Source organism: Achroia grisella, unplaced genomic scaffold (assembly GCF_030625045.1).
Source record: "Achroia grisella isolate CSIRO2021 unplaced genomic scaffold, CSIRO_AGI_Agris_v1 utg567, whole genome shotgun sequence".
Classification (NCBI taxonomy): domain Eukaryota; kingdom Metazoa; phylum Arthropoda; class Insecta; order Lepidoptera; family Pyralidae; genus Achroia; species Achroia grisella.
The window spans coordinates 1,138,630-1,151,614 of record NW_026712947.1 but is presented as its reverse complement, the minus strand read 5'-3'; the positions used below and the strand labels follow the sequence as shown (position 1 = coordinate 1,151,614).

Here is a 12,985-nt window from a genome sequence, read left to right as displayed (position 1 = left end):
GTATCAATGACATAATTATTGTGTTATAGATAAATCTTAAAAGTGTGTTTGGGGCTGTTCATGTATTACGTAAGCACTATGGGGGCCCGGGGGTTTTGCTTTGCTTATTTTAGGTTACATGGGGGTTGGGAGAGTCTAGATGATGATTATATCATTGGTAGTTATTTACTTTTTTACGAAAATGTCTGTACTAAAAAAACAAGACATTTATTGAAAAATGTTTACGTAAACATGGGGGGAGGGCGTAAGAGCTTTGATTGCTTTTGCTGAAAAGGAGGATGAGGGGGGGAGGGGGGGTAAATAATTGTAATAAATCTGCTTACGTAACACTTGAACGACCCCCTTGGACAATAATATATTTGCAATTACAACTAAAATTTTAAAAGAAAGTGAGATGACATGAAGTGTATCTGTTATCACGCGCGAAAGAGTGAACACAACAAATAGTAAAATGCAATAATTCAAGTTTGCGCGCGCTGTCTTTCCCGCGCTAAACCGCGTGCGCTTCTGATCGCGGTGTGAGAGTCGTGTTAAGGCAGCTATTCATAGGTCATATTGGCGTGAATTTTTTGCGCAATTTTCTTTATTGCGGAAATAATAGCAGGGAAACATTCTTAATCAGATATATTAATTTAGTTCTATTAATATCTATAAAATATTATTATATATTATTAAATTAACACAACAATCTCTAATTGTATAAAGAGAGGAAATTTGATAGATATAATAGATAAAACATGTTTTCTAAATTACAGAGTAACAAAACGTATAAAGAGTATATATTTTTCTTAATTTTTTCTTTCTAGTATAGGCACACAACCACAGCCAAAACATTTTACAGTTTCATAAACTTGCCTACATTTAAACAAATAATACACATATGATGTACATACAAACGTATTCATCATCAATTATTTAACATTCACATTAATTTATAATAATAATAATAATCTCAGGACAATTCACACATCGCCATCTAGACCCAAGTTAAGCTAGCAAAAGCTGTTATAAGTACTAGACAACTGATACAAATATATAGATATATTTTTCGTAAATACATACACATATGATTGAATACAAATGTTTGCCGTGCGAAGAATCGAACCCGCGACCATCGGAAGTAAGGCAGTGTGTGTCCACTAGATCACCGAGGTCGTCAAAACATTTTATATTATTTAAAAATTCACATACAAAATCACATTTCATCTATATAGAAAAGGCTCTATAATAATTATGATCACTAAAGTATATTCTCTAAGAAACACAAGAAGCACACTGGTGCCCCGCCAACGTAGACCGTAGGTACCGTAACGGCATAAACGTAATATCTCCTTTGGAAAATTTTCACTCTATCCTGAGGAGATAAAAATCATCACTACTAAGAATATCCTTCAATTCTTGTCCCTGACGGGTCTAGGTAGCGAACTTTGAAAAAGGGCGAGTACAATAGATCTATGTAGTCGCAGTGCTACAGGTCCATACATCTTAAGACTACGACCTGACAATAGCCCAAACAACCCAATAAAAAAAACATATACCGTCAGCGTAGGTACACCATTCTATTATCATCCATAAAAAATATTTACAATATAAAACGTGTTTTCGAACCACATGACGAATATAAACCATACTTTGCTATACCAACCAACCTTTCTCTATTCATAAACAACAAAACTGTACTACACTACAATTCGTTCTAGAACAAATGAGAATCAAACATTGTACTAATTGTCTACACTATCTACATATGAGTCGATATATACCTATCTAAACCTGTATTCTTCTCGCTGTCTTCTGCGTCGTCAGTGCTCTGTGATTCTTCTTTGTTCTCTTCTAGCTTGATGATCATGATTGCGCCGATTGATACTGGAAATGAAATGGCATTTATTTATTACTAGTTACTCGCCCCGGCTTCGCCCGGGTGTCCATGTATTATACATATAAACCTTCCTCTAGAATCACTCTATGTAATAAACAAAACCGCTTCAAAATCCGTTGCGTAGTTTTAAAGATTTAAGCATACATAGGGACGCACAGACAGCGAAGGCGACTTTGTTTTATACTATGTAGTGATTAGCAATTTATTTATAAATTAACTAGTTGTCCCGGAAAAATAGTTTTGTCTTAAAATAAAATAAAAATTTAGGGGTGGACTACCCCTAACATTTAGGGGGATGAAAAATATATGTTGGCCGATTCTCAGACCTACTCAATACGCTCACAAAATTTCATGAGAATCGGTCCATTTCGGAGGAGTATGGGAACGAAAACTGTGACACGAGAATTTTATATATAAGATAAAAATTACACGCATCCATGCAAACGATCTTCTACAAAAATATCTTCTAATAACTAGGAGCTTCTAGACACTTTCGAAAGAAATAAGAACAAGAGCTGATCTACACCAGCTTCTCTTGCTTTCTTATGTAATTTCAATAACAAATTGGCAAACAAGCTGATGACTCATCTGATTGTAAGTAATAATCGTCTTCTATATACATGAACATCACTACGGACATCACGTTATCATGTGAGGCTCCTGATGATGCCAGCCATGCATTGTCATTCCAGAAGACTACGATGTCATGCCTCTTATTCTATAATTTCACTGGATTCTCGCCCTATAACTACAACAGGTTACAAAGCAAGCTACTTGGCCGTTGAAATGGGTTAGACTAAGTTTCTCAACATTGTTACTAATGTGAACCCAATGCTAGCAATGTACCACATCAGGTTTACCTCCAATCAGTTCCCCCTGGAAACCATCATGACAAATTCCTGGTAAATTTGCCACGATGTGCTAACTGGCCGATCTCATGCTCATATTATCATCGACCACTAGTACCCCGCCAGCGTTTACAGTCAGCAGGTGCACCATTCCATTATCGTCCATTAAAAAATCGACAGTTTCTACAAAGTCAAAAATAAAAGAAATTTTGGTGCTTCTAGTAAATTCCCCACGCCAGACCACATATATTATCATCGTCCACTGGTGCCCCGCCAGCGTTTACCGTTAGCGCAGGTGCACCATTCCATTATCGTCCATTAAAAAAAACGAAGAAGATTTTCTACAAAGTCTATGTTGGTTAAAAATAAAAGAAAATTTGGTGCCCCACTGGAAACCATTATAATAAATTCCTGATAAATTCAAATTAAAATTAAAATTCAAAATATCTTTATTCATGTAGGTCTATTACAGATTCTTATGATATGTCAAATCTACCGTCAGTTCGGAATGATATCGAGATGAGAAGAACTGACAAGAAACTCAGCTCGTATTTTTTTCAAATAATAGTGGAACATGTTTACAATAATACACAGTCATTAAAATTCAAAATTGGGAGAATAGAGTGACCACCAGCATATGCATTGCGATACAAAGCACAAAAAATTTAATCAGTGTTCACAACCTGAACAGACCAGTCCCCACAAGCAGCACCCGTTCACGAGTATGACGTATGAGCCAGCCATCATTGCACTCAACCATATTTGAGGGAGTACATTGACCCGGCCCACCACGCCGCCACAAGTTTGAACTTTATAGCGAGCATGACTGTTTCAGGTTACTCCACTACGTCAATTATATTATTTACAGCATAGGCTCTACCGATCACAGTTTTCACCCATTACAATATTAAATTTATATTATTTAATTTACAATATGTCATTACAAAATTTATAATAATTTTCTTTAATGATATTACATTATCCATGTCAAATTTACCACGATAAGCTAACTAACCTGACCTGATACTCATATTATCATCGTCCATTGGCGTCCCGCCAGCGTTAACCGTTATGCCTAATTTACACTCAGCCCGAGTGGGCAGGGAAGTGAGCTCGAGGACATTATTGCCCCAACGGCCATCTGCTGCTTGAGCTATATGCCCTGCCCATTGCCACTTCAGTGTCGCAATTCTTATGCCCTATTTACACTCAGCCCAAGTGGGCAGGGAAGTGAGCAGCGCGAGAGTGTAAACACGAGTGGAAACACTTCCCATGCCATTGGCGCTGCCACTCGCGCTGCCCGGCGCTCCCTCGATTGTCGGTTTTCCGTGCGCGAGTCAAAGGACTGGCAGCGTTAGTGGCAGCATGTTTTTACATTCAGCCCTCTCGCTCAATTGTAGCCCGGCAATATTTCCAGCAGCGCGAGTGGCAGGGGAGGCGGCTGAATGTAAACGTAGCAATAACGCAAGTGCACCATTCCTTTATCATCTATTAAAAAAACTCAGACGATCTTTTTTGCGATTGATATAACGTCTATCTTGATTATACTTAAAAGAAAGGTTTGATTATCATTAGCGTAAAGTAACGAGCTGTCACTGAAAAAGTAAACCCATCAATATGACCTAAACATGTATTAAATTTCGGTTACATTCAATGTCACCGAGTGATTAATGTATTGTCATATTTTAGAGATGCCCCAATAAATTAGCCTAGTCTATTAATAACAATAATATTAATAGACTAGTCATCCGACCCGGCTTCGCCCTCATTCGTGCCGAGTGTACATCATACTGTCAGTGGTGGTCACTATATTCTACCTAATTGAATTTAAAAAAAAATCTACATTTTTGTAATTATGTACAAGGTCATTTGAAGAGCTATGTTTCTTGTCATTTCTTCTTGGCTCGAAAACACTCAGAACTGACGATAATAATAATAATAATCTCAGGACAATTCACACAGAGCCATCTAGACCCAAGTTAAGCTAGCTAGAGCTTGTGTTATGGGTACTAGATAACTGATACATATACATAGATATTTTTTTTGTAAATACATATATATTATACATAGAAAACACCCAGACCAATACAAACAATCATACTCATGAATACAAATGTTTGTGCCGGGCGAGAAATCGAACCCGCGACCATCGGTCGTAAAGCGGTGTGCATCATATTTCATATTTGACGATATATTTGACATATCATAAGAGACTGTAATAGACCTACATGACTAAAGATGTTTTGATTTTTTTATAGTATAGACAAACGAGCGTGCGGAAAACCTAGTAGTAAGTGATTACTGCGGCCCATGAGCACCAGCAACACCAGGGGAATTGCAAGTGCATTTCCGGCCTTTTAAGAAGCTATTTTCTTGAAGGTTTCAATATTGTATTGTTTCAGAAATACCATTGCTGGCAGGTAATTCGACATACGGTTGTGAGTGATAAAAAATTTCTGAAAAAAAAACGCACAGTGGAGGACAATGATGAATGTTCATCCAGGTGATCAGAATAGTATTGTATTTCAGGTGAATAATGCGATGGTGAACTTCAGCAGCTGGTGTTAATGCGGACAATTCCTCAGATTACTCTCCGTGATGTGGTAGAAAATGCACAAAGATGCACATATCTCGCCCTTCTCAACTAAACATCATAACGGACTTAAGGAGTTAAAATTAAAAAATATTTGTGACTTACCAGCAAGAAGTGCGGCAACAGATATAAATGGCGCCGGGCAGGAGTAATCGAGGAGTGCCCCCACGGCGAGGTTGGACACGACGCCGCCGGCCCGTCCCCACCACGCGCCCCAGCATACGCCCAGACCGCTGGAATATTATAAAAACTGTTTGAAAAATATATATAGTAAATACTAATTACTCATGAATACAAACTATTTAGTAGTTTTATTATCGAACTTGCGACGCTTAACACAATCTCGGCTCAGCTTGGGACTAGATGGCACTATGTGAAATGTCCTGAGTTATATTTGTTATTTAAAAAAAAATGAAACTGACTTGAACTTAAAAAAAATACAAATTTGACGTCAATTTAGCAGGCAGCGCATGTAAGAGCAGTCGAATTATATTAGTTGTTTATATGTATTATTAAAAAAATGTACCCATAACACTAGCTCTGAATTGCTTGCAACTAGATGACACTGAGTTGTTATTGTTTTAAAAAAATTTTAAAAAGTAGTATTCATAACACAAGCTCTAAGTAGAGCCAAATAGTGAATCGTCTCAGTTGTTATTAATATTTAAAAAGATTTATCAAATTACAGCTCGAGATTACATGGCACAAATCATCCTGAGCTATATTATTAAAAAAAAACTCCCCAACTAGACGGCAGCTACATGGCACTGTTTGAATTGTGCTTAGAACTATTTAAAAAAAAAAGAAGAACATTATTTAAAAAGATTTGCTTCAACCTCATTCAGCCTCCTCCACTTAGTTCGGGAACAGATGGCACTATGTGAATCGTCCTGAGTTATTATTATTATTAAAAAAAAACTGACCTCAACTTAGCCGGCAGCGCATGCAACAACAGCCTAATAAGCAGCACATTCCCGTTGAGCGATGCTGCGTTGAGCGCGGCGGCAGCAGCCACTGCGGCCTGCGGGGAGGCTGCGCACGCGCACGCGGCGGCGGCCAGGCACGCGCACGCGCACGCACACGCTAGCGCACACGCGGCTGCCGCACGACGCACGCCACGCCCGCCGCCACGTGCACACACTATAGCACACGCCGCGTTGCCTAAGACGCAGCACGCGCCCACGATCAGACCCGACGTGAAGATCTACACCAGAGTTAGGAATATAGTTCCGCAAATAAAGTAAACTAGATGTCGCTGTATATATTTGGTTTTTCAAGAAGGTTATATTAAGGTTTCTTAAGGGTCGGCAACGCGCATGTGATACCCCTGGTGTTTCAGGCGTTCATAGGCTACTGTAACTATTTACCATCAGATGGCCCGTATGATTGATTGCCACCATCATAGTATAAAAAAAATTGTTTTAATTTAGGACATTCATATTACACACGCTATATGTATATGCATTATAGCGCACGCCGCGTTGCCTACCACGCAGCACGCGTCTACGATATATATATAAGATAAGGCCCGACGTGAATACATATAATTCTGGGTATGGTTGACTTTAAAGCAAAGAACTTCAAAAGTCAACCATACCCAGAATTATATGTAGCACACCCCCTTAGGATTGCGTTAGTCACGCATCGTCGCCGTAACCTGCCGCCACTTCATTCATTTATGGTTAATAAAGCACAGGATTAGGAACGAAGGATTGATGAAGTGACGGCAACGACGTGTGACTCACGTGTTCCTCTTAACTTAAGAGAAAAATGTACAAGACATTTTTCTCGTGATCACGTGATCCACCGTGATCTGGCCTGCTATCATGGTATGGATCAGAGTGCTAGCTTATAAAGGCGGTGGATGAAAGACGACTGTATGCAATTGAAATGCGAATGTTGAGATGTGTGGCGTGACAAGAATGGAAAAGATAAAGAATGAATACATCAGAGAGGTTGTAAAGTAATCGTCTGAAATGGTATGAGCATGTAATGTGTAGGAATGAAGAGAATATTTTAAAGTATTACATAAAAGTGTGGATGATTTTAAGGACAAAAGGCCCAAAAAGAGATTGACGGACTGTATGAAAGCTGATATGGCAAGAAATTGATTAAATAACAAGGTGACTGCAAAGAAGGATGAATTAAATAGAAATATAAAAACACCAACGCCAATTGAATGGGATAATGAAGAAGCAGATGATGATGTAATTAATTACAAAAACCTGTAACATTTTCCATTAAAATTCTTACATTATCATCCATACTGCCGTCGCACTGGTCATCACTCATCCCTAATTCCCCGATGCTGTTATTGTAACCGAGTATAGATTCTGCACTCATCCTGTCCTGTTTACTCCCCGTCCACATGTTAGTGGCGTTATTCCTCCGCGTGTTCTCCAACAAGCTTGCCATCCTACACATGCGTCCTTGCATTCGCAGAAGCAGCTCGGGTATCCAGAGATTGAGACCAAAGCCTCTGAAAATAGTGTTCATTTTTGCTTAACATGCCTACTTAAATTTGTTCATATTAGTCAGTTCTAAAAGTTGGTAGCATGATATGAAATAGTCTATATAACCTTTCTTGAAGCTTGGATCTAAAAATATTGTATCAAAATTGAATGGTTGTTCAAGAGATTAGCGCGTTCATAGAAACTAACACTCATATTTTCAACACGAAAAATTTTATGATAAATATACGATATCATAACGATTTATAATAATAAGATTAAAGGTTGAGAGAGAGAGAGAGGTAATTAGAATCTCTCTCTAACTTTAAACTCCTGAAAGATAATTTAACCTTTCTCTATATATCTATACATACTATACATATAAATAAAATCGGAGTCTGTTTGTAATATTAAAATAACCATTTTTTACTACATGCATATGAGTATAAATATGGTACATACACCAACATAACATTATTTACAATTTTTGTATGTCTGTCGGTCTGTTTGTTCCGGCTCTCTGAAATGGCTGAACCGATGTCGACGGGACTTTTTCTGGCAGGTAACTAATGTAATAAGGAGTAACTTACGCTACTTTTACTTTAGAAAAATAAAATAACTTTCCACGCGGACGAAGTCGCGGGAACAGCTAGTGTACTTTAAAATTATTCGTGCGAAACCGAGGCGGAGCACTAGTGTGGTAATAAGTTAGAAATACTTACGCCGCCATATTGGCAAAGAAAACAAACAGGATCAAACTGGATTTAAACGCGTAGCTCTTGGACACGAACATCCTCAAGTCCTTCAACACGCCAATGAACAACGCTTTCGTTCTGTTTTGCTCGCCATTTGGCGTCTTCGTTACAAGTATGTTATCTTGTATTAATTTCTTTACCTGAAATATTAAACAGTATGTACACTTCTCTAAATATATGTATATAGTATAACTCAAAGGAGACTGACATAGTGATCAACTATCTCGATCGAGCTATCAACACACAGCCCAAACCACTGGACGGATCGGGGTGAAATTTGGCAGGCAGGTAGATGTTATGACGTAGGCATCCGCTAAGAAAGGATTTTGATTAATTCTATCCCCAAGGGGATGAAAGTTTGTATGAAACTTTGTCAATTTTAAACCGATCGGGCTGAGACTTTGCATGCATAAAACTACTATGACGTAAGCATCCCCTAAGAAAGGATTTTGATAAATTCCTCCCCTAAGGGGATAAAATAGGTGATGAAAGTTAGTACGAAAGTACTGTAAAGCCGCAAAAACTATACCTAATAATAATATTTCTTAACGCGAGCGAAGCCGCGGGCAAAAGTTAGTTGTTACATATTTGTTTTATTTCTATTAAATCAAAGAACAATAATTTCAATGTTTTCACTATGTCAATCGTAGTGAAAATTTGATTAAACATTGAACATCCGCACAATATGCTTTTTTCCACTATTTTTAAAGACTATAATTGTCTGTATAGCAGTAAACAATTCGGTATACTTAGTAATCAATGGTATACTTCAAGACTTAATTCTATTTGTAACAATTTTATAATATCATAGTTAATAATAAAATAAGTTTTTTATTCCACAGAATTTTTGCGAAATAGAATTACTACAAAATCGTCTGTTACCAAATTTCCATTAGAAGCTTACAAGTACAATATTTAAATAACAAAAACCTTAGTCCAGAAATACTAAAGTCTGAAGGGAACTACTAATAACCTGTAATGACGTTATGTTTGTTCATTAGTTATGAATAAAAAAAAATATTTCGTAACGTTTTTATTCAACACTTATGACATTTTATTCTTATATATTTTCTTCCATTGATCACACATACTTCTAATTCATCCATTTAACTTATTCTTCATTTTTTATATTTTAAGTCAATAATACCATCATTACAAATGCACTGCGTGATAGACTAGACTAGTGATACACTGCGGCACTAGCTAAGTGCAGGTGCTTTCAGCTTGTAGCGAAATATCAGTTTCTAAGTTATTTATATTTTTACTTTATATTATTATGCTTAATATTTTTTTTATATATATATATAATATATCTCCCTTTGATGTGGTCATAAATAGACTTATCATTGCGGGTAAAAATCACTAAACAATGACTGTATGAATTATGAATAGTGAGGATGGAGATTTTTTAAGTGGAAGACTAAAATTTGTTGACTATTCTACAAGTGTTAGTGTTACAGCTTTTTGGAGAAGTATGAAAGTAAGTGGGTGTTATTATTATTATTATTTGTGTTTCGCTTTCTCAGCCTTTTTGCTGGGGTTTTACGCTTTGTGGCGCATACCATACTTACGGGCCAAAACCAAATAAGTGCAGTGTGTGTGTGTACTTGCGTGTGTGTATGTGTGTATATTGTATATATTATTATTATTATATTGTCTTTTTCGCAGCTTGAGCTGATGACTAATAGCCGGGACACGGGACACGGGCCGGGACACGGGACATGCCAAGTCTCTATTATTATTATTTGTATATTTTGTTTTCTCAGTTTTTTTTTTGCGGGGTTTATCACTTTGCGCCATATACCACACTTGTAATCAAGTCCAATTATTATTATTATTTATATATATGTTTTATTTATCTCCTTTTATACGGGGTTAAATTTAATATTATAATTCAGTTCTCACCTTAAACTCAGAGGTTTTTCCATTATTAACCTTATGTATCTGGCTCAGAAGATCCAATGCCTTCTCACTCCTGTTGGTATCACACAATAATCTTGGACTCTCAGGTAGGTACAGGATCCAGAATCCAGAAATGAAGCCTGGCAAACTGGCCAACGCGAGGAACAATCTCCAGGAATACGTGGGGAGAACGCTCGTTGCATTTAATGCATTGAACGGTATAATGAGCCAAGCGAATGCTGCAAGAAAATATATCTTAATAACATTATAAACACAAAAGTTTGGAATAAGTTAAGTATGGATGTTTGTTACACTTTCACGCAAAAACTATTGAACGGATTTTGATGAAACTTTATAGTAATATAGATTATGCATCAGAATAAGATATAGGCTATATTTTTTATTGAAATTTGATGCGGGTGAAACCATTGTGCACAGCTAGTAGTTTATAAAAAGATGCTGGGAAGAATGCATATATATATATATACGCATTCTTCCTAGCATATATATATATATATATATATATATATGCATTCATTCCAGCAGCTATTATGGTGAGAGAACAAGAAGGTACATTACGCCACGAATATTCAATAATATTTATAACTAAAACGATTGTTCAAGTAAAGAAATATTTAAATATAAATTGAAAATTGGGTTACTCGAAAAAATGCATTAGTATAAGTTCTATATTATAGTTAAATTGTAAATTAGGTATAAGTAAAAATGAGTGTCCCTATTCGCCAACAAACTGCAAAGCAGTTTGGCGATAATTGTAAAAATAAATTGTATAGATGTAATACTTATAAATAAAATAAAAAAATATATATATTATAATCCATAAAAAAAATATACTAGGTAGTTTTTTTACATGTACATATAAAAAAACTAAATTGTACTAATCTATACTTCAGTGTATTAGTGTACACATACCACACCACAACAGTCAACAGTTACCAAATTTCGCGAGCGAGGCAATAAACTAGTTTTGCCCTAAAAAATCAAGAGTAAACCATTAGGTCAGGAGGCTTTTGTGAGTAAAAACAAATAAGTAACATTGTACGTATACAGTTAGCAAATAAATGAACCGCATAAACAGTTACGGCTTCAAACAGTTCCTTGACTATACTAATTATTATAGGTACTAAAATTAAAAATGCTAAAGTAGGTACCTACCTATCTCTCTGTTTCTATATTCAAATTCAAATTCAAAACAGCCTTCGTGGTGTAGAGGTTTAGCACATCCTCTTACTTCCAATGGTCGCGGGTTCGATTCCTCGCGAGTACAAACATTTGTATTCATGAGTATGGTTGTTTGTATTGATCTGGATGTTTTTTATGTATAGTATATTATGTATGTATTTACAAAAATACGATTTGTATCAGTTGTTTATAACACAAACTCTGCTTAGCGTGGGAAGAATAGTTGGATCTGTGTGAATTACCCCGATTTATTATTAATATTATATACATTAATATATATACAAAAATATGTACATTATACTATTTTTTTATTTATAAAATAGGGGACAAACGAGCATGCGGCTCAATTGATGGTAAGTGATTACCGCCGCTCATGAGCACCCGCAACACCAGGGGAATTGCAAGTGCATTGTCGGCCTTTTAAGAAGGAATAAGCTCTTTTCTTAAAAATGACAAGTGCAATAAAGACTATGTGTTGTATAGATATACAACATATAAATTATTTATGTTATTTACCTGGTAAAACAAGCCAAGCTGCTACAAAACTCATCCCTGTTATGTTCAGATAGAACTGTCTCTTCCTCTCACCCACTAAATCAGATAAATAGGTGAATACCAACGTTGATGGACCACCTGAGGGAACATAAAAAAAACTCCATGAAAATAAAAATAATATACATGTAAATTTTTAACTTAATTTCTGTTTTTTACTGTACTGGTTAATTAGAAATGTATTTTTTTATCTAAATTTGTATTCAAATTTATAGTTCTTCAATGACTTCAATGACTACCTTTATTTATATTATAGAAATTATTGTAGTTTTATTTTATATGTATATAGATAAAAAAGAAAGTACAGAAATGGAGTTGGAATACTGAAATATATATTATACTAGCAGTACACGCGACTTCGCCCGTCGTCCGTTTTCTAAATAAAAAGTAGCCTAAGTTACTCCTTATTACATCAGCTACCTGCCAAAAAAAGTCCCGTCAAAATCGGTCCAGCCATTTCAGAGACTAGCCGTAACAAACAGACAGACAAAAATTGTAAAAAATGTTATTTTGGTGTATGTACCGTATTTATATCCATATGCATGTAGTAAAGAACGGTCTGTTCAATATTACAGACTCCAATTTTATTTATATGTATAAATGTATAGATTCTAGATACCCACCAATTAAAAATCCGTTTATGGACCGTGCAGCCAATAGCAACTTGTAGTCTGGGACTGTACTCTGAGCCAATGTCAATGCAGCATCCAATAGCAACGTCAAACTGAGCACACTTCGTCTCCCGAACACATCCCCAACTATTCCCCAGAAGAACGCGCTTGCTACTCCACCTGCGACAAAAG

The 12,985-nt window shown here is 36.2% G+C and overlaps 1 protein-coding gene across 1 annotated transcript in view; it reads right to left on the bottom strand.

The window, feature by feature from the left end:
- Positions 1-1,655: 1,655 nt before the first annotated feature.
- Positions 1,656-12,985, bottom strand: part of LOC131848615 (synaptic vesicle glycoprotein 2B-like) — a 31,959-nt gene continuing 20,629 nt past the window's right edge. The window contains exons 4-11 of the mRNA XM_059198534.1: positions 12,806-12,973; positions 12,147-12,263; positions 10,431-10,666; positions 8,493-8,665; positions 7,574-7,799; positions 6,244-6,524; positions 5,426-5,553; positions 1,656-1,866 (exon numbers count right to left, since the gene is read on the bottom strand). Of these exons, the coding sequence (XP_059054517.1) occupies positions 1,742-1,866; positions 5,426-5,553; positions 6,244-6,524; positions 7,574-7,799; positions 8,493-8,665; positions 10,431-10,666; positions 12,147-12,263; positions 12,806-12,973 (1,454 nt within the window). The 3' untranslated portion in view covers positions 1,656-1,741. The remainder of the gene's footprint in view (positions 1,867-5,425; positions 5,554-6,243; positions 6,525-7,573; positions 7,800-8,492; positions 8,666-10,430; positions 10,667-12,146; positions 12,264-12,805; positions 12,974-12,985) is intronic.